The sequence below is a fragment of the Nansenia antarctica genome (assembly GCF_963989245.1).
Source record: "Nansenia antarctica genome assembly, chromosome: 16".
NCBI lineage: Eukaryota > Metazoa > Chordata > Actinopteri > Argentiniformes > Microstomatidae > Nansenia > Nansenia antarctica.
Genome location: NC_137686.1, coordinates 17,244,392 through 17,269,391, shown reverse-complemented (window position 1 = coordinate 17,269,391; position 25,000 = coordinate 17,244,392). Strand labels below are relative to the sequence as shown.

The 25,000-nt window shown below is 49.5% G+C and overlaps 2 protein-coding genes across 2 annotated transcripts; both read right to left on the bottom strand.

Annotated features, from left to right (window-relative positions):
* Positions 1–1,286: 1,286 nt before the first annotated feature.
* mmp14b (matrix metallopeptidase 14b (membrane-inserted)) lies at positions 1,287–14,770 on the bottom strand (the record flags this gene model as incomplete). The annotated part of the gene is made up of 10 exons (XM_080546453.1): positions 1,287–1,693; positions 1,839–1,954; positions 2,538–2,688; positions 3,229–3,367; positions 3,496–3,662; positions 3,886–4,047; positions 6,073–6,380; positions 6,740–6,862; positions 7,359–7,507; positions 14,672–14,770. 10 exons carry the CDS (start codon positions 14,768–14,770, stop codon positions 1,287–1,289), a joined length of 1,821 nt encoding a protein of 606 aa, XP_080402579.1.
* A 2,195-nt stretch (positions 14,771–16,965) lies between these two features.
* On the bottom strand, positions 16,966–24,819 carry sall2 (spalt-like transcription factor 2). The gene is made up of 3 exons (XM_080546942.1): positions 24,680–24,819; positions 18,543–22,420; positions 16,966–18,182 (listed from the first exon to the last, which is right to left on the bottom strand). Exons 1-3 carry the CDS (start codon positions 24,756–24,758, stop codon positions 17,820–17,822), a joined length of 4,320 nt encoding a protein of 1,439 aa, XP_080403068.1. The 5' UTR covers positions 24,759–24,819; the 3' UTR covers positions 16,966–17,819.
* Between the last annotated feature and the right edge of the window lie 181 nt (positions 24,820–25,000).

Genomic DNA, 25,000 nt, shown 5'->3' with positions numbered 1-25,000 from the left:
TAATATCATTATTATTGTTTTAACTACAAGTAACCCTTCTAATCCCTGATAAAAAAAACAACAGAAAACAGCACCATGATGATTAGGAGAACTGTAAACAAGTGCAATGACAAAATGGAGTCATTTTCATAATCTTCAATTTATTTCATTAGAGATGGAAAAAACAGTCAAGTTTCAAAAAAAATATATCCCCCATCCCATTCACGTTCCCCAAGTGAAATATAAAATTAAGGCCACTTTCAAAATGTTGTTCCCGGTCCAGCAGGACATTTAATAATGACAATGTACAAAAAGAAGAAAAAAAAACATTCTATACATGGAGAACAACAATAACAATAGTAATAATCATAATAATAGTGACAACATCATTGATAATAATAATAACCATTAAAAACACTGTGATATTTAAGAATATTAAGGACACAGACAAATTTGCTCAGCTCTAGAATTAGTCATTTCATGCTACAGCATCATATCCCTTTGGTGTTTGATACTGGCATTCTGATGGGGAGATATCGAATAAAGTGACTACACTGTCGGTGTTAGTGTGTGTGTGTGTGTGTGTGTGTGTGTGTGTGTGTGTGTGTGTGTGTGTGTGTGTGTGTGTGTTGGGAAAGAGGACATTTAACAGAATCTAGCTAGCATAAACCACTAACATAGAACAGGATCAACGGGCTGCTTGCACTTCAACACATGCTAGACTGGGCGGAATGAGGCCCTGAACGTAGGTGCGTAGCTGATATTCACAAGACACAAACACAGACAACAACAACAACAACAACAACTAAAAAATACATTTAAAAACAAACAGCGATGAGCTGGCGTCAACAACCACAATGAGAGGGAGAGAAAAGAGGGAAGAAAAAGAAGGGATGAAGTGGGAGTGAAAGAGCAAAAGGAATCTTAACTCTGTTTACGCTGGCAGTGGTAGGAATATCTTAACAAGAAGAAGTGTATGTATCGTTCTCTGGCTAACCCCTCGGATCACAGTCCACGCATCCCTTTAGCTCTCTCCCTCTCTCTCTCTCCCATCTCTTTAAATCCTACTAACTTTTCTCTCCTCTCCTCTCCTCTCCTCTCCTCTCCTCTCCCCTCTCTCTCCTCTCCTCTCCCCTCTCTCTCCTCTCCTCTCCTCTCCCCTCTCTCTCCTCTCCTCTCCTCTCTCCTCTCCTCTCCCCTCTCTCTCCTCTCCTCTCCTCTCCTCTCTCCTCTCCTCTCCTCTCCTCTCCTCTCCTCTCTCCTCTCCTCTCTCTCTCCTCTCTCTCTCCCTCTGCCCCTCCCCGCCTCTACACCTTGTCCAGTAGGGAGCGTTGGCAGTAGAGCAGGCGGCGGGGGGTCCCGTACCTGCGGAAGAACACCAGAGCCCCCAGGGTGAGGATCACACACACCAGCAGCATGAGGGGGACCACCACCGCCGCAGCCCCCCCGCCCCCGCTGGGACCCCGCCCCTCCTCGTCCACCTCGATGATGATCACCTCCGTCTCCTGCTCCTCCTCCCTGTCTTCCCGGTCGCGGTCGCGGCCGCCCCCGCCTCCGCCTCCCCCGCCCCCGCGGCCACCTCCGTCAGTCTTAGGGTCTTCCTCGGGGCAGCCGAGCCATTCCTTCAGAGCGGACCTGGGGTAGCCGGGCTCCACCTTCATCTGCTGGTTGTTGAACTTCCAGTACTTATTGGCTTTGTAGAAGTACGTGTATCCTGAGGAAACCGAACGGCGAGTTAGAGACGGAAAGGAAGGGAGACAACTTACTTACGTTCTAGGAAATGTTAGGAAAATAGAGACGGGAGGATTCCCGAAAACGCACGCACGCGCGTGCTCACACACACAGTGGACGTGACTTACCTTGGTCTCTGCTCATGAAGGCAGCTTTGATGTTGTCTGGGACTCCCTGCCACACACTGATGGGTTTGGGGTATTCCGAGTCCACAGAGCGTGTGTTCTCATTAAATCGGTAATACCTGGCAAGAGAAAGAAGTCAACACGCGTGTCTCCGCTGTACTACCATACCCTGAGCTGACCACGCACACAACGACAAGCCCCATTCTTCCTCTAGAAGGAGTGAGTGCTTCCTCAGCTGGTATGGTGGTATTAGGTGTAGGAGCAGAATAGGTAAGTGGGCTACTGGCGAGCTCCTGACAACCCTGAGACAGAATAGTGTTTTGTGTCTCGTAAACTAAGCTTCCTCACTAAGCTCAGCAGCACAGCCAACATTCAACAGTGAATAGTATCATTGTAGCATTACAGTCATGTGTTTTACATAGCTTTGTGTCTTTTTTAGACATTCTAAAAGTATGCACTATGCAGTGTTGCAATTATGTAGCTCACAAGTGGCAGTACTTATTTGGGCAAATTGCAAGCTCACATATCTTGGTCGGATGATAGTTAAATTAATTAGAAATGTACCGTGCTATAGAAAAACATATTCACACACACACACACACACACACACACACACACACATACGCACGCACGCACAGGCAGGCACACACACACACACACACACACATACAAACACACACACTCAGAGGCAGAATGACTCACTTGTTTGCTCTGAAGAAGTACGTCTGACCGGTGGGGGTGTAGAAGAGAGCAGCGTCCAGTCTGTCTTTAGGGAGGCCACTGCCCATCTCCTTCAGAGGCTTGGGATAGCCGTCCTCCAGGTTAGATTCATCAAACACCCAGTACCTGTCTCCTGCACACAGAGAGAGAGAGCGAGAGAGAGAGAAAGAGAGAGAGAGAGAGCGAGAGAGAGAGAGAGAGAGAGACAGAGAGAGACAGAGAGAGAGAGCGAGAGAGAGAGAAAGAGAGAGAGAGAGAGCGAGAGAGAGAAAGAGAGGGAGAGTGAGAGAGCGAGAGAGAGAGAGAAAGAGAGAGAGAGAGCGAGAGAGAGAGAAAGAGAGAGAGTGAGAGAGAGAGAGAGCGAGAGAGAGAGCGAGAGAGAGTGAGAGTGAGAGAGAGAGAGAAAGGGAGAGTGAGAAAGAGAGAGTGAGAACGCGAGAGAGAGAGAGAGAGAGAGAGAGAGAGAGAGAGAGAGTGAGAGAGAGAGAGAGAGAGAGAGAGAGAGAGAAAGAGAGAGAGAGAGTAAGTAAGATAAATAAATAATAAATAAATAAGTAAGAGTAAGTAAGAGTTAGTTCCTGAACTACTGAAAGGCCTGAACAAAGATTATAGTGAGGGAACAGTGCACACATATTGCATCATAGCCTAAACTGAGGCAATGGCAATGGTTTACCTTTGAAGAAGACAAATTTCCCATCATCCCTTTCAAAAGCAGCGTTGATATTTGAGGGCAGGCCTCTCCAGAAATGTCCGATGGGCATCGGGTACCCATCCAGAACTCTGTTGTTACGGACGCGCCAGAACCACTTGTCCTGCAAGAGGGAGGACCAGGGGTTAATAATGCCTATGCAAACAGAATACACATGTCAGAAATAACAACATGTACAGTCTACACACAGACAATGTTCATATAAAAAGTATGTGTCTGTGAGTAGCTTACCTTGAAGACGAACATTTCTCCTCGAAGGATGGCGATGGTGTCAAAGTGGCCTTCGCAGACATCAGGTCCGAAGCCCGGTTTGTACGGGGTCTGGGTGGGGTGGGACGGGTGCTTAGGTGTGCGTGGGGTCTCGGGGGGAGGGGGGTGGGGGCCACTTGATTTACCCCCTGCAGAACGGATGAAAGACACGACATGTAAAAACGCACATCACACACATTCCACTGACACAGACATTCCAACTGCAACTCCTCCTACCGGTCGCCATAACAACAAGGATCCGGTGTCTGATAAAAAAGAGATTTGATCTCAATGAGGCTAGCTTGGAAACAAATAATGGCTGAATGAAAAAAAATGACAACAACAACACGTGTTCTTGTAGCCTCGGCTCACCATAGATCTGCTGTATCCCACGGCGATCGTCTTCAGGCAGCTGGAAGTTCTCTGTGTCCATCCACTGGTAGAAGGGAGCCATGATGGCCGACGGGTCGTTGGAGTGTTCTAGCCCAAGGGCGTGGCCCAGCTCATGGACTGACACCAGGAATAGGTCGTTACCTAGGGTAAGACCGACAGGATCGGGTCAGAACCACAACAGCACGGCTGAGACTGGAGGAATGATCTGATCTGATCTGATCTGATCTGAACCCGGATGGCGCCACCAACACCACAGATCACAGGATTGTTAGATAACACCAGGGGAGGCTGGGGGAGGTAGAACACCAGGGGAGGCTGGGGGAGGTAGAACACCAGGGGAGGCAGGGGGAGGTTGGGGGAGGTAGAACACCAGGGGAGGCTGGTGGAGGTAGAACACCAGAGAAGGCTGGGGGTGGTAGAACACCAAGGGAGGCTGGGGGAGGTAGAACACCAGGGGAGGCTGGGGGAGGTAGAACACCAGGGGAGGCTGGGGGAGGTAGAACACCAGGGGAGGCTGGGGGAGGTAGAACACCAGGGGAGGCTGGGGGAGGTAGAACACCAGGGAAGGCTGGGGGTGGTAGAACACCAAGGGAGGCTGGGGGAGGTAGAACACCAGGGGAGGCTGGGGGAGGTAGAACACCAGGGGAGGCTGGGGGAGGTAGAACACCAGGGGAGGCTGGGGGAGGTAGAACACCAGGGGAGGCTGGGGGAGGTAGAACACCAGGGGAGGCAGGAGGAGGTAGAACACCAGGGGAGGCTGGGGGAGGTAGAACACCAGGGGAGGCTGGGGGAGGTAGAACACCAGGGGAGGCTGGGGGAGGTAGAACACCAAGGGAGGCTGGGGGAGGTAGAACACCAGGGGAGGCTGGGGGAGGTAGAACACCAGGGGAGGCTGGGGGAGGTAGAACACCAGGGGAGGCTGGGGGAGGTAGAACACCAGGGGAGGCTGGGGGAGGTAGAACACCAGGGGAGGCTGGGGGAGGTAGAACACCAGGGGAGGCTGGGGGAGGTAGAACACCAGGGGAGGCTGGGGGAGGTAGAACACCAGGGGAGGCTGGGGGAGGTAGAACACCAGGGGGAGGCAGGAGGAGGTAGAACACCAGGGGAGGCAGGAGGAGGTAGAACACCAGGGGAGGCTGGGGGAGGTAGAACACCAGGGGAGGCAGGAGGAGGTAGAACACCAGGGGAGGCAGGAGGAGGTAGAACACCAGGGGAGGCAGGAGGAGGTAGAACACCAGGGGAGGCAGGAGGAGGTAGAACACCAGGGGAGGCAGGAGGAGGTAGAACACCAGGGGGAGGCAGGAGGAGGTAGAACACCAGGGGAGGCAGGAGGAGGTAGAACACCAGGGGAGGCTGGGGGAGGTAGAACACCAGGGGAGGCAGGAGGAGGTAGAACACCAGGGGAGGCAGGAGGAGGTAGAACACCAGGGGAGGCAGGAGGAGGTAGAACACCAGGGGAGGCAGGAGGAGGTAGAACACCAGGGGAGGCAGGAGGAGGTAGAACACCAGGGGAGGCAGGAGGAGGTAGAACACCAGGGGGAGGCAGGAGGAGGTAGAACACCAGGGGAGGCATAAAAAACACTTATTTGATACCATTCCTCATTCCATTCTATTCATTACAATGAGCCAGTCCTCTGATTTCTGCCTCCATCAGACTCCACTAGACCGACCATAATACTGTGTCGTATCTTAGGCACTTTGGGCGCTATTCAAATTACAATGGTTTACAGTATGTATGGGACATGGGGGGAAAAAGTGTGATGATGTGTGTGGTCTTTGTTTCACTTAGTAAATTAAGGGCCGGTTTCACAGACAAGGCTTAAGCCTAGTCCTGGACTAAATCACACTTTCAATGTAAAATCTCCATTGAAGATGCTTTTTAGTCCAGGATTAGGCTTTAGCCTTGTCTGTGAAACTGGCCCTAGGAGGTATTGCTAAAAAATAGCTGACCTCTTTCTCACTACACCAACACACCCTGAAGACAAAACTGTCATCAAGTTAAAACACACACACACATGTTGAGGCCTGCTTCTGCTTATCATTGCTCACACCTGCTGAGCAAGGGAACTCCCAAACTAAAGAAAAGCTCTTCTCAACCTTCCTGTCATCGGGTGCCATGCCCGAAAATTCACTCTTTAAGTGCCTCTCCCTAATACCTCACTCTACCTGACAGATCCTGGTTGCCGACCGTCCAGGGTTCAGCAGCGTCAAAGTGGGTGTCCCCTCCAATTCCCGGGGAGGGGAAGTACGCGTGCGCCAGGAAGCCCCCCTCGCCGTCGAAGGGACTGTTGTCTCCGTGGAAACCCTCGCCGAAGAAAAGCATGATGTCGGCAAACTCCTCGACCTTGTCCCGTATGTAGCTATAGGGGATCTCTCTGAAGCGCAGCGGGGTCACGCTCTCCCACACCTTGAAGGCATTCCTGATGGCCTCCTGGGACTCATACTCCCCCACCTTAGGGGTGTAGTTCTGTATACTGAGAGGGGGGGAGAGTAGGGGGAGAGAGTGGACACAGGGCGGGGGAGTCATGAGGAAGAACAACGATGCACCTTACAAACAAGGGATAACAAGAGTAAAATAGGCTAATGTATCTGACAGACTAGTCACAGGGGAAGGTCTCTACGTCTAGGCAGACTGTGGGGGGATTTACAGTGTCTTTGCATGACTTCACCCTACGGATTGTGGATTGCTCACAAAGACACCCATATCAGTAATTAAACTCGTTCTCTTTCTTGAAGGCTTCCCTTGTTTTCCAGTTACCCTAAACAACGAGTCACTGCGGTTGTAGATAGTCATCTATTTAGCCCACAGATGCGCTTGAAGTGCTTAACTTACGAGAAGGTGATCTCCTTCTTGTGCCATTTCAGGCCCTGGACAGCGTAACGCTTCCTCCTCAGGTTGCTCTTCAGCTCGGCACCAAACTTGTCTGGAACACCACAACGCGGTCGCTTCATGGCCCTGCCAAACATAATTCAGGGACTGGTCAGACCACACAGAGACAATGGACCAAACACTATCTACTGTAGGAATGTCGGAACTGGAAACAAGATGGAAACAAGACGGAAACAAGATGACTTAAACATAATAACCTTTCTATTCCTATTTATTTCTGTAAAATGAGGTGTGACCATTATGTACAGTAAAATGCATTTTACTTGATTAATATTTGTTTTTTTACTTAGTGGTGGCCAGGTGGATACTAGTGAGTTGGACTGGTGATGAGAAAGTCCTGAGTCCAAATCCCACCTGGGAACACCACCACTAGTGTGCCCTTGACTAGCACTATTTAGCACTAAATTACTCCAGGGAAACTGTCCCTGTGATCGCTAATTGTAAGTTCGCTTTGGATAAAAGCGTCTGCTCAATGGTTAAGATGTAAAATGGAAATGATTTCACATCCAGTAACATGGGCGTGGACCATGAGACAGTAGTGTGGTATGAGAGCGGGCCTTACTCCACAGTGTTGGTGTCGATGGACCCGGTGATGGTGAGGCCGTAGAACCTCTGCATGGCAGCGATGGCTGAGGTGATGGAGTGAGGGGACCGGGCAGCGTGCGTCCGCAGGTCACCTGGGGGCAGGTAGCCATACTGCTGTAGCCACGACTGGAGGAGCAAGAGGAGGAGGAGGAGGTGTTAGGAGATGCAGATGTTGTAGTGGAAATATCACTGTGTATGTTTCTTCTACACATAATGGTAAATGGACTGCACTTACATAGCGCCTTATTCCAAAGCGCTTTACAACGGCCTCTCATTCACCCATTCACACACACACACACACACATTCACACACCAATAGCGGCAAGCTTCCATGCAAGGCGCGGACCCACTCATTGGGAGCAATTTGGGGTTCAGTGTCTTGCCCAAGGACACCTCGACATATGACCAGCCGGGGATCGAACTTGCAATCATTAGATGCCGGCTCTACCTCCTGAGCCACAGCCGCCACCAGCTCTCTACATTGTTTGGAGCTCAAGTAGGACAAAATGGCAGTTCGGACATGATGTATTGGTTTTAACCAATTAATAAAAAAATAAACAAAATACAATAAACAAAATACATGTAATCTGATTGTATTTGGTAGGGCCTAGGCCTAAATTGTATAAATTGCTGGATTTCAATGTGTATCTGAAAATATGGTTCAGAATGGTGGAGTTGCTAAACATTCCACAGGGATAAGATGAAAAAAAAAGCCACAACATCCTTTTATCTCTTTTGGCTGGCATGAGAAGCACTGTATTATAATATAATATATGCCATTTAGCTGACACCTTTTACCTTTTACTTTTTACCTTTTACATTGCAGTGAGTGCATACAAGTTTCAGTATATATGGTCCCAGCGGGAATCGATCGAACCCCAAACCTAAGCATTGTTAGTGCCATGCTGTACCTACTGAGCCACAGAGGACCATTACTGATATTACTGACGGGCTTTGCGCCTTCCAATGACTAAGTATAAAAGTATTCAAACATAAACACGAGGCCTCAGTGACTCTGTACAGCTCAATGAAACCAAACTCAGTCTGACATACCTAAACCAAACCAAGGACAAAAAGGCACCAAACAAGGAGCCAGCTCATATCTCACAAAGTATGCAAACTCTTTTAAACACTGTACAGTGGAACCCAAAAAAACATTCACTTGGTAAATAATTAACCTAAGTGTCCACATTTTCTGTAACTCCAGGACTTTGATGGGTACTTATTCGGTTTCTGTGCTCATAGCCAACACGGTTTCTTACTACGGCACAGCAGATCATACCTATTGAATCTACATCCTGGTTTGGAATTAAGGCCATCATTGTTTGAGAAGATACCTCAACAATCTTCCCAGTAACAGTCAGAAACATTCTAGAACAATCAGAGATGTTCTAGATCCTGAGGTCTAGACCGGTTCTAAACTAAACCTGACCTTACATTCCCCTGGAAACTCCTCAAACCCTGGTGCCTCTCTTACGTTTGGAACGGGGCCCGTGGCTGTGTTCCAAACCTCTCCCACGCAGTTTCGGCTATACCCTTTCGCCCCTATTAGGAGTTGGACACAACACTGCAACTATTGTGAGTTAGTGAAAGCCAAGGCCACTTTGATATTCTCTAGCATACACACCCTGACTTGAACATTGTCAATGGGCTAGTGCACACCCAGGAAGTGTGTTTCATGCCTTGAAATACAGCTCGTTTGACTGTTAGCTTAACCTATTTCTATGCTATTCAGTTCACTGCAAACATAGTACCCCATTGACTACTGTAATTTATCATACATTACTGTAGAAGAATAGTATATTACTGTACACAGCGCAGTGTGTGCTTGTGTGCTAGTGTGCTTGCCATAACACTTATTTATTAACCACACATTATATTGACAGTATGAGACCTGAGAGCGAATGAGCTAAAGAGATTACAGCCCAAAACTATAGTAAGTTCATCTACTTGCATGTGTTTCTTTGTGCTGTGCTTCGTGGGTTGGAGACACAGTGTGAGAGCATCAGCCATGTCAGTCAGAGTGTCTCTGGTGAAACAGCCTCGTCAGTCAGTAATTTCACTGGGAATTTCTCTATGATCCCATCCAAACCTCAGAAGTCAGCCTCCCTGTCTCTCTCTCTCTCTCCACTCCTCCCCCTCCGCCTCCCTTCCCACTCCTCTCTCGTATGGAAAACCCAGAGGCTTGAGGGTAAATAATTATGAACAACCACACCCAGAGCAAAGTAAGTAATTAGATTGTTACTGTACAGTATCTGCCTGGAAGACGTCCACGTTTCAGGAACTTAATTAAGAGAACACCACTTTTAACAAGTAATGTGCTGCTGTTTCAGCATTTCTCCTGTTTCAAACTGTACTACAGTGAGATACTTAGCAGTATGTTTGTGTGTGTGTGTGTGTGTGTGTGTGTGCGTGTGTGTGTGTGGGTGTATCTGCACATGTGCATACATAAAGCGTGTGTATTTATTTATGTGACTGCATAAGTGTGAGGTAAAATGCTTAATTTTGACTAAACCAAATCACAGTGTGATTCTGACAAAAATGAACAGTGATTTCAGGGAGCGTGTACAGCCTCAGAGAGTTTATTGCTAATCTCTCTCTCTCTCTCCCTCTCTCCCTCTCTCTCCATCCCTCTCTCTCCCCCTCTCCCTCTCTCTCTTTCCCTCTCTCTCTGTGTTGAGACCTCATGTCTGAATGAGGTCTTTCTGGCCCAGACTCTGCCTCACCCATGTAGCTGCAGGGTGGATATAAAGACTCACTGTGTGACACTGTTACTGTGCTGTAGCAGGGGAAAGAGGTGGAGAGACCTCCACTCTTAGAGAAAAAGAGTTCTTCATTTGTCCCTGTAGGTGAACCCTTTTAAGGACCCCCTTGGTTCCATTTAGAACCCTCTGTGGAAAGAGAACATCGAACCCAAAAGGGTTCACCATGGAAACCAAAGGGGTTCTACACACCCAAAAATGTAGAACCTGTTTTGGCACTAACTGGAACCTTTTTAAGAGTGTGACAGAGTATAATAAATGTATTCAAATAATGATCAGAATATAACGTATATAAGGTAGGAGAAAACGTCCTATCTATCCTTTTCTACTGAATGTCTTCCTGTCTTACATAGCACAGGAAATGTTTTATGAGGTATAAGGCATCATAAGTCTTTTATTGTGAATAAAAACGTTGCTAGCCTGACACAGCTATTCAGTAGCACTGAACACATGTTACCTCCACACCTCTTCTCCGTGGTCCCATTGGTGGGCTCCAAAAGAACAGGCCTAGGCCCTATGCTATGTGTAACTGCAGCAGTGACTGAAGTAGACACACACGTTGAGGATGAGGAATTGGTCAGTTGACTGTCAGTCTGAGTAATCCAAAACTATACAGAATGGTGACATCATGAATGTAACAGCTAAAGATAGAGATGGGGATTTACATGTAGTCTGACTCTTACGCACGTTGGATATAATAAGCATAAAGCATTTGATCAAGAGGAAGTGTGTGTGTGTGTGTGTGGGGGGGGGTATCTGTGTGTATGCATATCTGTGTGCGTGTGTGTGTGTGTGTGTGTGTGTGTGTGCGTGCGTGCGTGTGTGTGTGTGTGTGTGTGTGTGTGTCCGTCCAGAGGAGAAAGAGCGAGGAAGATGGATATCTGTGTGTATGCATATCTGTGTGCGTGTGTGTGTGTGTGTTTGCATCTGTGTGTGTGTGTGTGTGCGTGTGTGTTTGCTTCTGTGTGTGTGTGTGTGTGTGGGGGGGGGGGGGGGGGGGGGTATCTGTGTGTATGCATATCTGTGTGCGTGTGTGTGTGTGTGTTTGCATCTGTGTGTGTGTGTGTGTGTGTGTGTGTGTGTGTGTGTGTGTGTGTGTGTGTGTGTGTGTGTCCAGCGGAGAAAGAGCGAGGAAGATGACTGAATTATATTTGAGAGAGAAAAAGAAATGGACTCAGTTGTTCCATTGACTCATCTGTTCATGGCCAATGGAAAGAAACTCTAGTGAACAGAGATGAGAGAGTCCAAAAGAACCTTACAGGGAATATTGCTCACAGTTCTCCAGAACACGGATCCACTTAAACTATGGTATCCCACTGACTACACACAAACACCTCCAAAATAAACAAACGCAGCATGATATGCCAATCCATAATGAATCATTATCACAAGTGTCTACAAACCACCACACACACTGAAATACGTGTGTGCGTGTGTGTGTGCAATATAACTTTTGACGGTCACTCTGATGCAATTGTGATGCAATTACCAGCTGCTCTTCATGAAAACAGTCCTTTAGCCAACATCAACTACGTTGAGCAGCAGTTCATTTGAAAAACATCCCACTGATTCCAGAGTCATTTGAGCAGTAGCCAAACCATCAGCTTGAATCTAAATGACTGGGGGATCTCTCTCAAAAGCACACAACAACAACAATAGGTGAACGTTTATGGTAAAAGTCAAATGCCTAGTAATGTCGTATAACTCCTTATCAATAGGTTGATTATGGAATAACATATTACTTGTCCATAGCATCCCATAATACCAGAGTGATGCATCAATGATCTGCATCTGCATGATCTGACCACAGCCGTGGTGCTTGAGGATGTGTAAGGACTATGAGTTACATCCTGTCCCACTGGCCGGCGCAATGACTCCATTCATAAATCTACACCATCTTGTCCCCAAATTGCATCATCACAATGACTTCTTTTTTCTTCACCCCCCGCCCCCCCTCCCCTCCTTTTTTCTCTCTCTCTCTCTCTTTCCTGTCTCATTCCGTCATCTCATCTCCCACACAGTCTAATTTCCTTCTAGCTGGTCCCCTTTCCTTTGTAGTGAGTGACCCTTCCCATCCCCCTTTTGTGTGTGCGTGTGTGTGTGTGTGTGTGTGTGTGTGTGTGTGTGTGTGGGTGTGTCTGCCCGTGCGTACGTGCGTGCATGAGTGTGTATGTCATTGCCTCTGTAGGTTGCCCTGGTCAGACATTCACAGTCACTGAGACCCCATGTGTTTTAAAGAGGAAATCCCCTGCCAACTTCCTGTCTCTCGCTCACGCCACAGGATGTGACACGTCAAACCATACCCTGAAAAGTTACCTCACACTTAACACAGTTCCTCTCTTTTTCTTCCTTTGACCAGACCAACTGACCATTGCACGGAACACAGAACTGCTGATGTTGATTTCTGGTATGACTACTCTTTCAATAGTAGATGCATATGGGGGGTACAATACACACATCTGGTGCAAAGTGGTCACCAACCCATTCCTCTCACCACCTTCGGTAGGATGTGGTTAGCTACACCTACACAACGCAGAGGAGAGGTAGTGAATCATTAACTGTGTGCAGTCTACTCAACCAACTTGATGACTGGCTATAGGCTATACTGGATATATCTACAGTATCTATCTATCTATCTATCTATCGATAGATAGATAGATAGATAGATAGATCCAGTATATATATACAGTATATAGATATAGATATATTGAGATATATATTGGATATATATACAGTATATACCACTTTTTCATTTCGATGGGGACTTTCTCAGGGACCTTTTCTGCTAAGTTGACAGTCTAATCTAGGTCACTGGAGTTGAATGCTTTTTCCATTTGCACAGCTGGAAATACAATTCCTTATGCCAAACGTAAGGATTAAATGATTACAAGGACTTGACAGTCAGTGGCATACTAGTCACTAACTAACTAGAGTCATTAACAGATAGGCCTAGACTAGAGTCATCGATTGGATAAGTTGAACAAACACACTGATGACAGACGTCACTCAACAGAGAGAGCAGCTGCTGTGCAGGGGGTTTAAACCGCATTGCGACTTCCTCTGGACCACACAAAGGGGACTTCCTCAGACCGGCTGGGAATATTGACCACTGACACTGAACACTTCAGCTGGTGTTATGATGAACTGTAAGTGTGTTATAAAGGCTTTATAAATGCATGTATAACATCCTACACATCATATGGGTGTGCCTCACAGAGGGCTGGTTTCACAGACATGGCACACTTTCAATGTAAAATCTCCACTGAAGATGCTTTTTAGGCTAGGCTTACGCCTTGTCTGTGAAACTGGCCCAGAAAGTGTTACCACCACCACTGAGTTATATGAAGATAATGAGAACAAAGGGTGCACACCCAAGGCGTGGTGTTGGGCCTCCTGAACACAGCTCTACGTTTCAGTGAGGAAGGCTGCTGAGACATCGGTGGAGCATAAATGTCACATCAATGACAGAAGTGTGTGCGACTTTCATTTCCATTAGGGTTTAAACCACCCAGTTATATGCCACCACTGACCATTCTCTCAACTCCAGTCCCTCTCTCATTGTGGACCCCCCCCCCCCCCCCCACACACACACACACACACCCCACCACTACCACCACCACCAGTTCACCCATAACTCGGGACAGATGTCAACAATTACATCTGTCTCTCTCTCTCTGCATCTCTTTGAACAAAATCCTTCCCGAAACTCTAAATCCCCCCTATCGGTAACAGAGTTGCCTATCCCTGACCACAACACAGAGACAAAGGCCATGGCATCAATCCCCACATTAGTCCTCTCTTGTTGCTATATTTTGCAGCCTCAGCATTTCTGAATGTTTTCATGAGAGCCATTCTCATTGTGGCCTGCTTCCTTTAACTTAGTTCAAGAGTTCCACACACCACATCCCCTTGGTTATTGCAGGCAACATACTGTATATCCACATTGAACATTTTCCCATGGATGAATGCCATGGGAAACAATAAACATGGATGATTGCCATGGGAAACAATAAACATGGATGATTTGCCTACATTAGAGATACAACTCTTGTAAAAAAAAAAAAAAAAAAAAAATTTGATTGATTGATTTAGTTAACATTTATTTTATGATTCTAATATAAATAATGCATGCATATTTTCATGCATATTTTCATGCATAAGTATCAACATATAAACTGAAATCCAGAAATGCACATATCACATCATGTCAATTGTAGCCTACAGACTCCAGATGATGCCCTGTTTGGTGTTCTTCACACTCGTGACGTCAGAATTATAAGGTTCTATCTCCATTTTTGTCAAAATTGAGTTTTTTTACATAATCTGATCCATTAGGTGTTTATTAATGCCTGTGTGGTGTTATTTTTAAAATGTTTACATTTTTGAGTTAGTAATTAATAAAAAATAAAGGTTCCATCTCACAAAACATAATGGAATGTAAAAACGTTGACGCTCAATATCTCTGAACTGCCCTGAACGGAGATAGAACCTTACCATTCTCAGCTCACGCACTGACAGTTGAACTCACCTCTGGCCTGATCTCTCGTGGCGCTTCTCCCTGCGCGCTCAGGTCCCACGCCAGCACGAGCACCAGCAGCTGGGCGAGCGTCTCTTTCCGAAGTGCCATTCCTCGACAGCCACGAGACACTCCAACGGGAACTGTTCCCCCTGTAGCCTACCACTTTTGCTTAGCCTACTGTTTAAAATGGCTATTTGTCAAAACATTATACAGAAGAATTCCGTCAACGAATTTCTAAATCTGCTAAATAGACAACTGGAGAAAAATGTTTGCAAAGGTTTTGCATCAACCGTTATTGCAGCATCAGTTTGCATTTAACTGCATTTAACTGTATTTTCTTGACTTATAGAATATAGGCTACACCTGATGGTATAGATATGAAATTAATTAAGAGAGATTTGAAGAAAGGATCTGGAGAGATGGCAACGACAATTTAGTATCCGATGTTCAATTATTCGGTTTCGTTGTCTAAATATGGTCATCGACTACTTTGTTGCAACTACAGCCTAATTATCCGCAATCATAACCGGTTGATCAATTCTGTAGGCTATCTTCCCTAACCCTCCCTAACTTTTCCTTGTCGGGGTATTTGGATTCCTCTCTCCTCTCCCCTCTCTCGCTCTCACAGGGTGCAGACGTGGAGGCCTACGCTGGAAAAGAGTCTAAAAACCCTCCCCCTTCAACATTCAACATTAGCCCTTCCCTTCTCTCCCGAGGAGGGGCATGGTCAAAAGCTGATGACCTTGGCACTGTGATATGGATGTATGTGACAGGGAAATGGTGTGATCACCTTGTCAGCCAGTAAGTAGGCTTTACCTCTATGCAATGACTTTATAAAGGCTTTTATCACTAGTTTATAAGCATACTTTTGTATGGATTAGATCATGTTTACATTTTAAGTAGTGGTACAAACACCACCCCAAACTCCAACTCCACCCTTACATGCTTTACTTGCTGGTAAAGACTTGTTTATCTTATTTTTGCCAACTTGATCATTATTGATTCTAAACAGGGTCTAGCCAGGTGAGCATTGTTTTTTGATTAATTCTTAGTGCTAGGGGACTCTCTACCCATGGAGAGAGCAAACACATGTTCTGTGTAAATGAGAAGATTGCGCCCCCTGGAGTGGGTGTAATGTCATTACAACCAAGGGCCGCTCAACTACAGACTAGTCTATCCACCACCTCCTCTTCCCGCTCTCTCTCTCTTTTTTTTATGTCTCTGAAGGGCTCTCAAAAACTGTGAACACTGCCCCCTGCTGTTCAATCATACGATGTTTTTAGAGTAAGTGTAATTGGCATGCATGTGGTGATGTGTTGTATGGCATGGGAGGCTGAATTGGCAACAGCTAAATAGATTCACTCCACACAGAATACTCAATACCTGGAGCATCTGTTTGTGCTGCCACACACACACACACACACACGCACGCACACACACACATCATTTGGTCACATTATAATTTGGCAAACCTCGCCAACTGCCTATGGCCACCATCTGAGCCCCCAGCCCCACCTCACCTACCACGGACTGGAGGCATGAGATTCAGGTTTCAACCACACTCACTCATCAAACACACTCTTTCTCTCACAGCCTCTCAGACACACACACACACACACACGTACACACACGCACGTACACACACGCACATACACACACACACGCACGTACACACACGCACATACACACACACACGCGCGCGCGCACACACACGCACGTACACACACACACGCACACACACACACACACCACTGCCTGGCTGCTGTGGTTGTCATGGCTGAGGAGATTAGGGACTGAAGTGGGGACAGCTGGGCTCGTCCCCTCCCTCTCCTCTCGGTTGATGTGACAGACACAGAGGAAGGCAGAGGAGTTTTAATTGTGTTGAAAGAGAGCAGGGATTAGTGACGCCTGTGTGTGAGGAAAGCTGGCAAGAGGAAGGCAGTTAGGGCTGCACACTGCTGTGTCAACACACACACACACACACACACACACACACAAAGGAATGCCCCCCGCCCCACACACACACACACATAAAAAACATTCCTACAAACACACTCTCCAAGACAGACTTATGTCACAGCTAGCTACACAATGGAATGGTTAAAAGGCATGATAAGAGTCCATTAAGACACATGCACGCACACACATGCACGCAGGCACGCACGCACGCACGCCCACAGACACACAAACATCGTCAATAATCACAAAGAAATCATCATGTTTCCAAGTTGGTTTTTAATGTGTTAGAGGTTTCCTCCCTCTTTACTCTTGGGCATACACTGAAAGTACAACTTACAACAACATCAGACATGGACCTCAGATTCTTCTCTTTTTTTAATATATATAAAGATCATACAACATGAATAAAAACAATGAGTTACAGAGCAAACAAACATCACCGTGAGACCAGACGACGGCCATCTTATTAACAAGATTGAAGGGGAAGGATCACACAGGAGACAAACTGTCACTCTATCAGACACAACACCACGTCACACTGTCTCTATCCTTCTCTGTCTAACAGCTGGAAGAGGAGCCTGGGGATGGAACTGAAAGGAAAGCCACAATGACATTATCTGGGTTATAGTGTCGGATGAGGATGTTGAAACGGCATGACTTCCGCAGACATACATGACTGTACATGTCAGGTTTAGTGGCCCCTTCCAATCTGTTTCCCTTTTATCTTTGAATGAAGGAATTGTTGATGTATGAACAGTGTTACCGTGGTGCAATGCTATGCTATAACCCCCCACCCCCTTTTCAACACACATTTCTATTGGACATACTATCTATCTCATAAACAATGTGAGTATGAGTCAGGAAATGACCCTACAGTTGAGAGAAGATCCACTTTGTCTAGAACAAATACCTAACCCTAGAACAGAGCTCTCATTCTAGAACTGTTATGACTTCTGGCCTTTCCTCAATCCTGAAGTCTTGTCTTCTTTTTTTTTCCACCCTTCAGCTTTCTCCTCTTTAAAAACAAAAGGCCAAGCCGGCCGACAATTTTCACAAACTAACTAAGCAATTTACTCACAGGCTACCAAACTGACAAGACTACTCAAATGAATTTGGAAGCAATAACTATACAAAAGCCCATACAGTTGAACCTCAAAGGTAAACATCCATTGAGAGCGCCACAGCATCATCCAGCCAATCACATTGACTCTAGAGTAAGCCCTTCCTCTGACCCCTCCCTATCCTCCTCTGTGCCCCTCCCACTAGTCGGTTCCTTCAACAGCTGAGGCCTGACAGGAGATTCAGCCAATCGGGGCATCTCCACCTCCTCTCCTTGGCTGCCACTGGCTGCTGGGCCCTGGGCGGTCTCGTCTGATGGGTCGGTGCTGGTGTTGAGGAAGGCTTGGTACTGGTTCCAGAAGCCCACAGAGCTCCGGGTGGCCGGGGGGTTGGAGGAGGAGGTCGTAGGTGTGGTTGCAGGAAGACGCTCAGCGGACGAACGACCACTCCGCACAGGGGGACGTGAGGCCTTGACGACCCCTCCATGGTGCTTCATGTGTCCCTGTAGATGGACATGGACATTAGAGATTAGTATGTATGTCACCGTAACTGACATTTAAATTCACACTGGAAAGGAAATTCATGTCACTAACATTTGGATGAATAATTGACCTCTGGAGTGAACTTTTGTAACCTTTCCTTTTCAGACCAGATTTGTTTTAACCTTTTCACTTTGAGGGATAGCCCGCCACAAAATACATAAACTTATTACATTTATTTTTATATCATTTATAAAAATAGTTATAAAGATTATATTTATATTTATTAAACATACATATCTCCCGCTCCCTCCCTCCCTCTCTCTCTCTCTCCCTCCCTCCCTCCCTCCCTCCCTCCCACTCCATCTCTCCCTCTCTCTCACCTTCAGCCCACTGCGGCTGGCGTACTCTTTCCCACACTCTGCACAGCAGTAGGTCTTTTTCTCCGGGCGAGAGAGGGGAGGGGGGAGAGTGGGAGCCAGGCTGATGGGAATGCTGGATTCTAGTAGTTCACTAGCAAGTCCAGTCGGCTTTACAGGGCTCATCCCTCCTTCTCTTCCGAAGTGGATCCCCTGCCTAGTCTCCCTGGCGTACGTGACTGTTTTCTGCAAGGCGTCTCTCATCTCGGCATTGCCTGTGTCCCCAGTCTCTGACTTGGAGACCATCCTGGGTTCCACATCAGGCGCCGGGGTTTGGTCATGCTTTGGTGTTAGAGATCGGGGCACTTCCAGCCTGTCTTCCTCTGGGGGCTTTGGGGTTTGGAGTCTAGGGGGCTGCTGCTCTGACTCTGGGGTGGGGGGTCGGTGGGTTTTGGGGGGCTCTGGGCTAAGGACTGGGATGGAGGGGGTGGGGGTAGGGCTGGGGTGGGCTACTGGGGCACCATGGGTAGGTGTGCTCAGAAGGTCTTCTAGATTTGATCTGGGGCCGGAGAGGAAGACGTCGAAGAGAGGGGTGTCATCATCCAATGGACTGTCTGGCATCAAATGACTGGTCCGGGTAGTGGGTTTGGTCATACTGGAGGAAGTAGGAGCAGGGCTTGCCCTGGCTGAAGGATCAGGGATCAGAGCATCAAGGTCCTCAGCGTTTTTATCATCACTGACCGGGGAGCCAGCGTCTCCCAGAGGAGGGGGTGGGGAGGGTGCACTCACACACAGGACAGGGGGTTCCACACCGCCTAGGGGGGGTGGGGTGTGTGCGGTGGGGTTCAGGGAGGGGCCAGGGCTCAGGTCGGTGGGGGGGATCAGGTCAAGGTCAGGACTGGAGGAGTGAGATCGGCTGGCCTCCCCGACACCGACACACTCTGGTGATGTCACACCGGCAGAGACGGGGGCGGGGCCGCCTCCCATTAGTGTTTGGAAAGGAGTGGACGGTGCGGTACCCTTTGACTGGATGCCTGTGGCAGGAGCGGGGGTCTCGGGGGAAACCTTGGGGGTCGGGTTGTCAGTGGGGGGAGGTTGGAGCTGGGGCATGTTGTCAGGCTCTGCTGAGGGGTCAGACAGGGGCTCTCCGGCACCTTCCGGGGGCAGCTGCCCTCCCAAGTGCATCCTGATATGATGCTGCAGCACCAGGGCGTTGGTGAACTTCCGCTGGCACAGCGGGCAGGAGTTCTGGGCGCGGGAGTTGGGCGGACGAGCGCGGTGGGTGGCCAGGTGAGACCGCAGGCTGCCCTTGGTGGAGAAGGAGCGGCCGCACAGCTTACAGGGGAACGGGCGTTCACCCAGGTGGGTGGCCTGGTGCAGGCGTAGCGCCCTGGGGCAGCTCAGCACGCGGAGACACACCCCACACTGGTTGGGGGCCAGGGACCCCGCCGTGCTCATGATGCCCAGGGAGGGAAGCATTGCACTGGCCAGAGCACTGCCCCCGTTGGCACTCATGCCCAGAGCGGCCACCATCTCCCTGGTGAAGGTGGAGACGGAGGTGGGGGCGTGGGTGGAAGGCGGAGGGGAGGCCATCACGTAAGTGCTGGAGGTGCTGGCACTCATGAGGCCGCTGCTGAAAAAGCCAGAGGAGCACAGGTTGCTGGCCGAGGTCTCCCCAGAGGACGAGGCCGAAGCCCAGGGAGAGGGGCTGGGAGGCTCCTTCTCTAGCTTCTCCACCAGCCTCTGCAGCTTGGAGGTGTCTGAGGTGGGGGTGGAGGAGGAGGGGGAGGCGGAGGAGGAGGCATGGGCTTTGGGGTAGGGGGAAAAGGGGAAGGAGAGCTGGGAGTGGGCGGAGGGGAGGTGGGAGCTTGTGCCTGGGGGGGGCGGGCGGAGGAGGCCCAGGGCTGGGTGGTGGTGGGAGGAGCCAGAGGGGAACAGCAGCTTGGGGAGGTGGGCCAGCTGGGAGTAGGCGGATTGCGGGAGCATGGGAGGGTGTGGGGGCGTGTTCTCGTCGAAACGCTGCTGCTTTGCACCCTTGAAGAGCCCAGTGAGGGCGGAGGAAGAAGAGGAGGAGCAAGGGGCGGAGAGGAGAGAGGAGGCCAGGGAAGAGGAGGAAGAGGGGGTGGTGTGTGATGAAGAGGAGGATATGGAGGCTGCAGCAGCCGCTGCGGCGGCCCGGTTAAACTGCAGGAGGGAGTGTGAGATGAGGGCCAGATCCACACTGGGGGGCAGGGGGAGTGAGGAGGGGGGGGCTCCGGTGGACCCCCCCAGGGAGAAGCCCCCTCCAGCAGGGCTGACCTCCACCCCGTCGGCGTACGGCTCGTCCTCCGCCCTGCGTTTGCGACGCCTCTGAGCCGCGCTCACGCTGCAGCTGCTGCTGCTGCTGCTGATGGGCTGGCTCTGGTCAGCCCCCACGGGCGCCCCCATGCTCCCCATGCCCCCCATCCCGGGCCCAAACAGGGACGGGGGGAGGAGGGAGAGCGAGAGCTCGGGGTTCTGCTCGCGGTGGCGCAGGAAGTGCACCTTGAGGTTGCCTCGCGTGGTGAAGCGGCTGAGGCAGACGGGGCACTGGTAGGGCCTCTCGCCCGTGTGGGAGCGCAGATGGATCTGCAGGGACGAGTCGCTGCTGAACAGCTTCCCGCAGTACCGACAGGCATGCGACAGGCGGCTCGAGGAGGAGGACAAAGAGGCGGAGCCCATTGAGGACCCTCCCCCGGAGACGGACTGGTAGAGATCCTGAGAGGGAGGGGCCAGAGAGGCCGTGGTTGGTAGGGGCGGGGTTAGGAAGGAAAGACCACCGCTGTGCCCGCCGGCTGAGGTGGTGTTGGGGGATTTCTCATGGAGGTACCGCGCTGGCAAGGCCAGGGAGAGGGCCAGGGGGTAGTTGGAGGAGGCCATGGTGGAGATGGCAGTCGAGGCTGAGGAGGAGGAAGAGGAGGAGGAGGAGGAGGAGGAGGAAGTTGGGCGGACACTGGTCCCGGGGTAAACCCCATGAGCCCCTGTAGCCCCTCCTGCCCCCTCCATCTGGGGCCGGTGTGGCCGCAGGATGTGGGACAGGGGGTGGCTGGGCTTGTTGGGCTTGGAGATGGGTTGGGGAGGGAGCAGGGAGGAGAAGCAGGCCAGGAGAGGGGCTACGGAGGTGGGGCAGGGGAGCTGGGTAGGGGTGGGCTGGGGAGGACTGGAGGCCCTGTCGCTCCCCTCCAAACAGAGCTGGGGCAGGGGGGGCAGGAGTATCTGGGGTGCCTCCAGGCCGCAGGAGCCCCCCCCCAGCCTCAGCACCTGCCTGCAGATCTCCTCCGTCATCTGCATCTGGTGGATCTGCCTCTGCTGCAGTACCCGCAGCTCCTCCAGGATCACAGCGATGCTGAGGTGGGCGCGGGGCGGGGTGGCGGATGACACGCCCGGGCTGGGGGAGGGCGTCACAGGGCTGGGGGGGCCCTCGGGCACAGGGCTGGGGCTGCCCGGGTGGGGCGGGGGGCAGAGGGAGGCGGAGGAAGAAGAGGAGGAGGAAGAGGTGGTGGTGGTGGCGGACACCCCCAGCTTCGGAGAGGCCATGAGGGTGCGGGACGTGTTCGACTGGCCAGAGGGGGACGGAGAGGTGCTGTCCGGGAGACGCAGGATGGTGTGGGGGTGGGTCTGAGAGGAGAGGGAGGGGTGGGGGAAGTCAGGGGAGTGAGAGGTTCGAGGGTGTGTGAGGGAGACGGGGCAGGGGGCCGGCTGGCCGGGGGAGCGGGAGAGGGGGGAGCCCTCCGTGGGTAGAGAGGGAGTCTGGAGCCCCCCAAAGGAGGGGCGAGGAGCCAGGGGAGGCTGGACGCTCTGAGGAGAGGGGGATGATGGAGAGGAGGAGGACGAGGAGTCCGTGGTAAAAGGAAAGGCGAGTGACTTCACTGCCAATTGGTCATCTGAGAAATGAGAAAGGCAGAGAGAAACATAGAAAATTGTTATACTTAAGAGATTTGCACTCACTGTTAATACAAACCCTAAATTTGACATATCCTGATCACTTTAGCTTTGTTTCCGTTTTGTCATTCTTTATAGTCCTACATTTAGTCTAACAATTAGTCTAACATTTAGTCTAACAATTAGTCTAACATTTTGAGTGTTTTCTGAATGAATAGACAAGCCACTCAACTCTCTAAGCATATCAATCATACAGGTACCACTTAGCAGGTAGCACAGAGCAGATAACCCCAAGACCACCTCAGACTACGCTGTCAGGTGAACAACGGATATCAAGATTGAGTTTGCCCTCTTTTGTTCTCTCTCTTCCGCCATCTCATCATCCAAACTCCCCCTCTATCCTCTTTGCTTCACTCCTGTGCCCCCCTCAACCCCCCCCCCCCCCCCCCCGACACACACACACACACACATATACACATACACCCCCGCTGCCCCGACCTGCAAGACTACACCGCACATACTATGAGCAGCCTACCTTGTTTCCACGGCAACACAGGACAGAGGACAATGGACGTTAACTCTTAATCCCCCCCAAAAAAACTCTTAGAACCCCAACCCCCAAAAGATAGTGAGATGGCCTACACACACGTAGACCTGCACTCTCCCAAATAATACTCTCTCTCTCTCTCTCTCTCCTACGTTCCTACGTTCTGTCTTTCATCTCTTTGTGCACCCTTCCCCCATAACCTAGTAGAGTGCTAGGGGTCAGGCACTCTTTGGGTACTGGACACTGTATTGTGGCTCTGATTGGTTGACAGACTTGACCTTAAGAACACTGGGGTCACATTCCTTCTACATTTTGGGAAGGCAGAGGAAGAGGTGGGGGTTAAAGAAAACAAACAGGCTACCAGACAGACATGATGACTCACAGACCATCAACAACCTCGCAAACACGCGCGCACACACACACACGACAGTTACAAACACACTATGCCTCTGTAACTAGCCTCAGATGGACAAATACACACACACACACACACACACACACACAGGCGTGCACGCATGCACGCGTACACACACACTCACACTCACACTCACACTCACACTCACACTCACACTCACACTCACACACACACACACACACACACACACACACACACACTTGAAGACACACACTAGTTCTTGGGTATGTTCATGCCCCACTGCTCAGCCACAAAGCCCAAGGGGGACAATGGGGTCTGAAGCTATTGCAGTTACAACACCTTTTACAGTGCTTCTCACAGTCATATGTTCTTCCACCTTCTCCTCCTCTTTGTCTTTCCCAACTACTAACACATATTTGTATCCTAAGTCACCGTGTGTATCCCCTTTTCACTGAAACGCTAACATCTGTGCGTTTCCTCTCCTCTCCTCTCTCTCTTTTCTGGCCTTGTATTCCTCCACCAACTGGGTGGTCTGTTGTCTTTGAACCTGACAAAATGAGGAGGGGCCAGGGCAGTGTAGGAATTACATTAAGGAGAGACTTAATGCCAAAAAGAATGGGATCAGCATGGCAACACAATGGTATTGTACAGCATTGCATAACTTATCAAAAATGAGCGTCATTAGCACAACATCTCTTTGGGAGTTCTTTGGGCCTATATAATCAATTTACTGTACATAACATCCATTGGTCACACGGGTTTTCAATCAACCTGCACGCAAACTCATGCCACTGAATGAAACCATCCCGGCAATGGACAGGTGGGTATTGCAATTCTCTCTCTCTCTTACCTGCCAAGTGTACTCCACTAGCCTACTCCGTTGAAAAAGACAACTTTATCATCCAAAATAAAACAACTTTTCACAACAGACATAATCAGCAGCTTCTTTTAAATCTATAAGTTCCGATGATGCACTGGACCTTGAATAACTCTGCACTGCACTTTATATACAGCACTATCCATGCACTGTCTGTCCTGTGTTGTCCTGTTTTTGCCTGTTTTGCATTTGTGTTTGTACTTGTTTTGTTCATGTATATGTGAAAAAAGCATAAATGCACCTTCTGTAAATGCCAAAACAAATTCCTATATGTGTCAGCATAATGGCAATAAACGTTATCTGAATCTGAATCTGAATCTGAATCTGACTAAAAGAAAAAAATAAGTCAACAAGAAAAAATAAATGCTGTTCGACAACATCAAAAAGTTAATATTTTCCATGTTAACAGCTCACTTTACTCAAATATTTTACTTGCATATCAACAATGGTTCATTTCTCACCATGTTCAAGTATCCGAGAGGCACCGAGGAGGATCGGGCTCATGAGTTGCTGCGGCCGTTTCTGTTTCCGACGGGACATGATGGTGCAGCGGGACGCGCCTGATGCCGCGGCACATGGGCCAACAGAATGCGCTTATTTGTTCTCCCTGCACACTGAAAAAGTGGGTAACTAAATTACTGGGAGAAATAAATACTGAAGCCTTTCACATGAGGAATCAAAAATGATACAGGAAGCGCTGCGCAGGTGAATTATAATCCGTCATAAATTGACTAAACTCCGCTGGTGGCGAGATCGTGGAAGAGAACCACTTGTGAGAGACT

Bases quoted from the DNA above. Each gene is read 5' to 3' on its own strand.
- sall2 (XM_080546942.1), bottom strand. From the start codon at position 24,758: ATGTCCCGTCGGAAACAGAAACGGCCGCAGCAACTCATGAGCCCGATC. The intron at 22,421-24,679 runs GTGAGAAATGAA...CTCATTTCTCAG, and splicing joins CTCTCGGATACTTGAACATG to ATGACCAATTGGCAGTGAAG. The intron at 18,183-18,542 runs GTGAGAGAGAGG...GTCCATCTACAG, and splicing joins CCAGCCGCAGTGGGCTGAAG to GGACACATGAAGCACCATGG.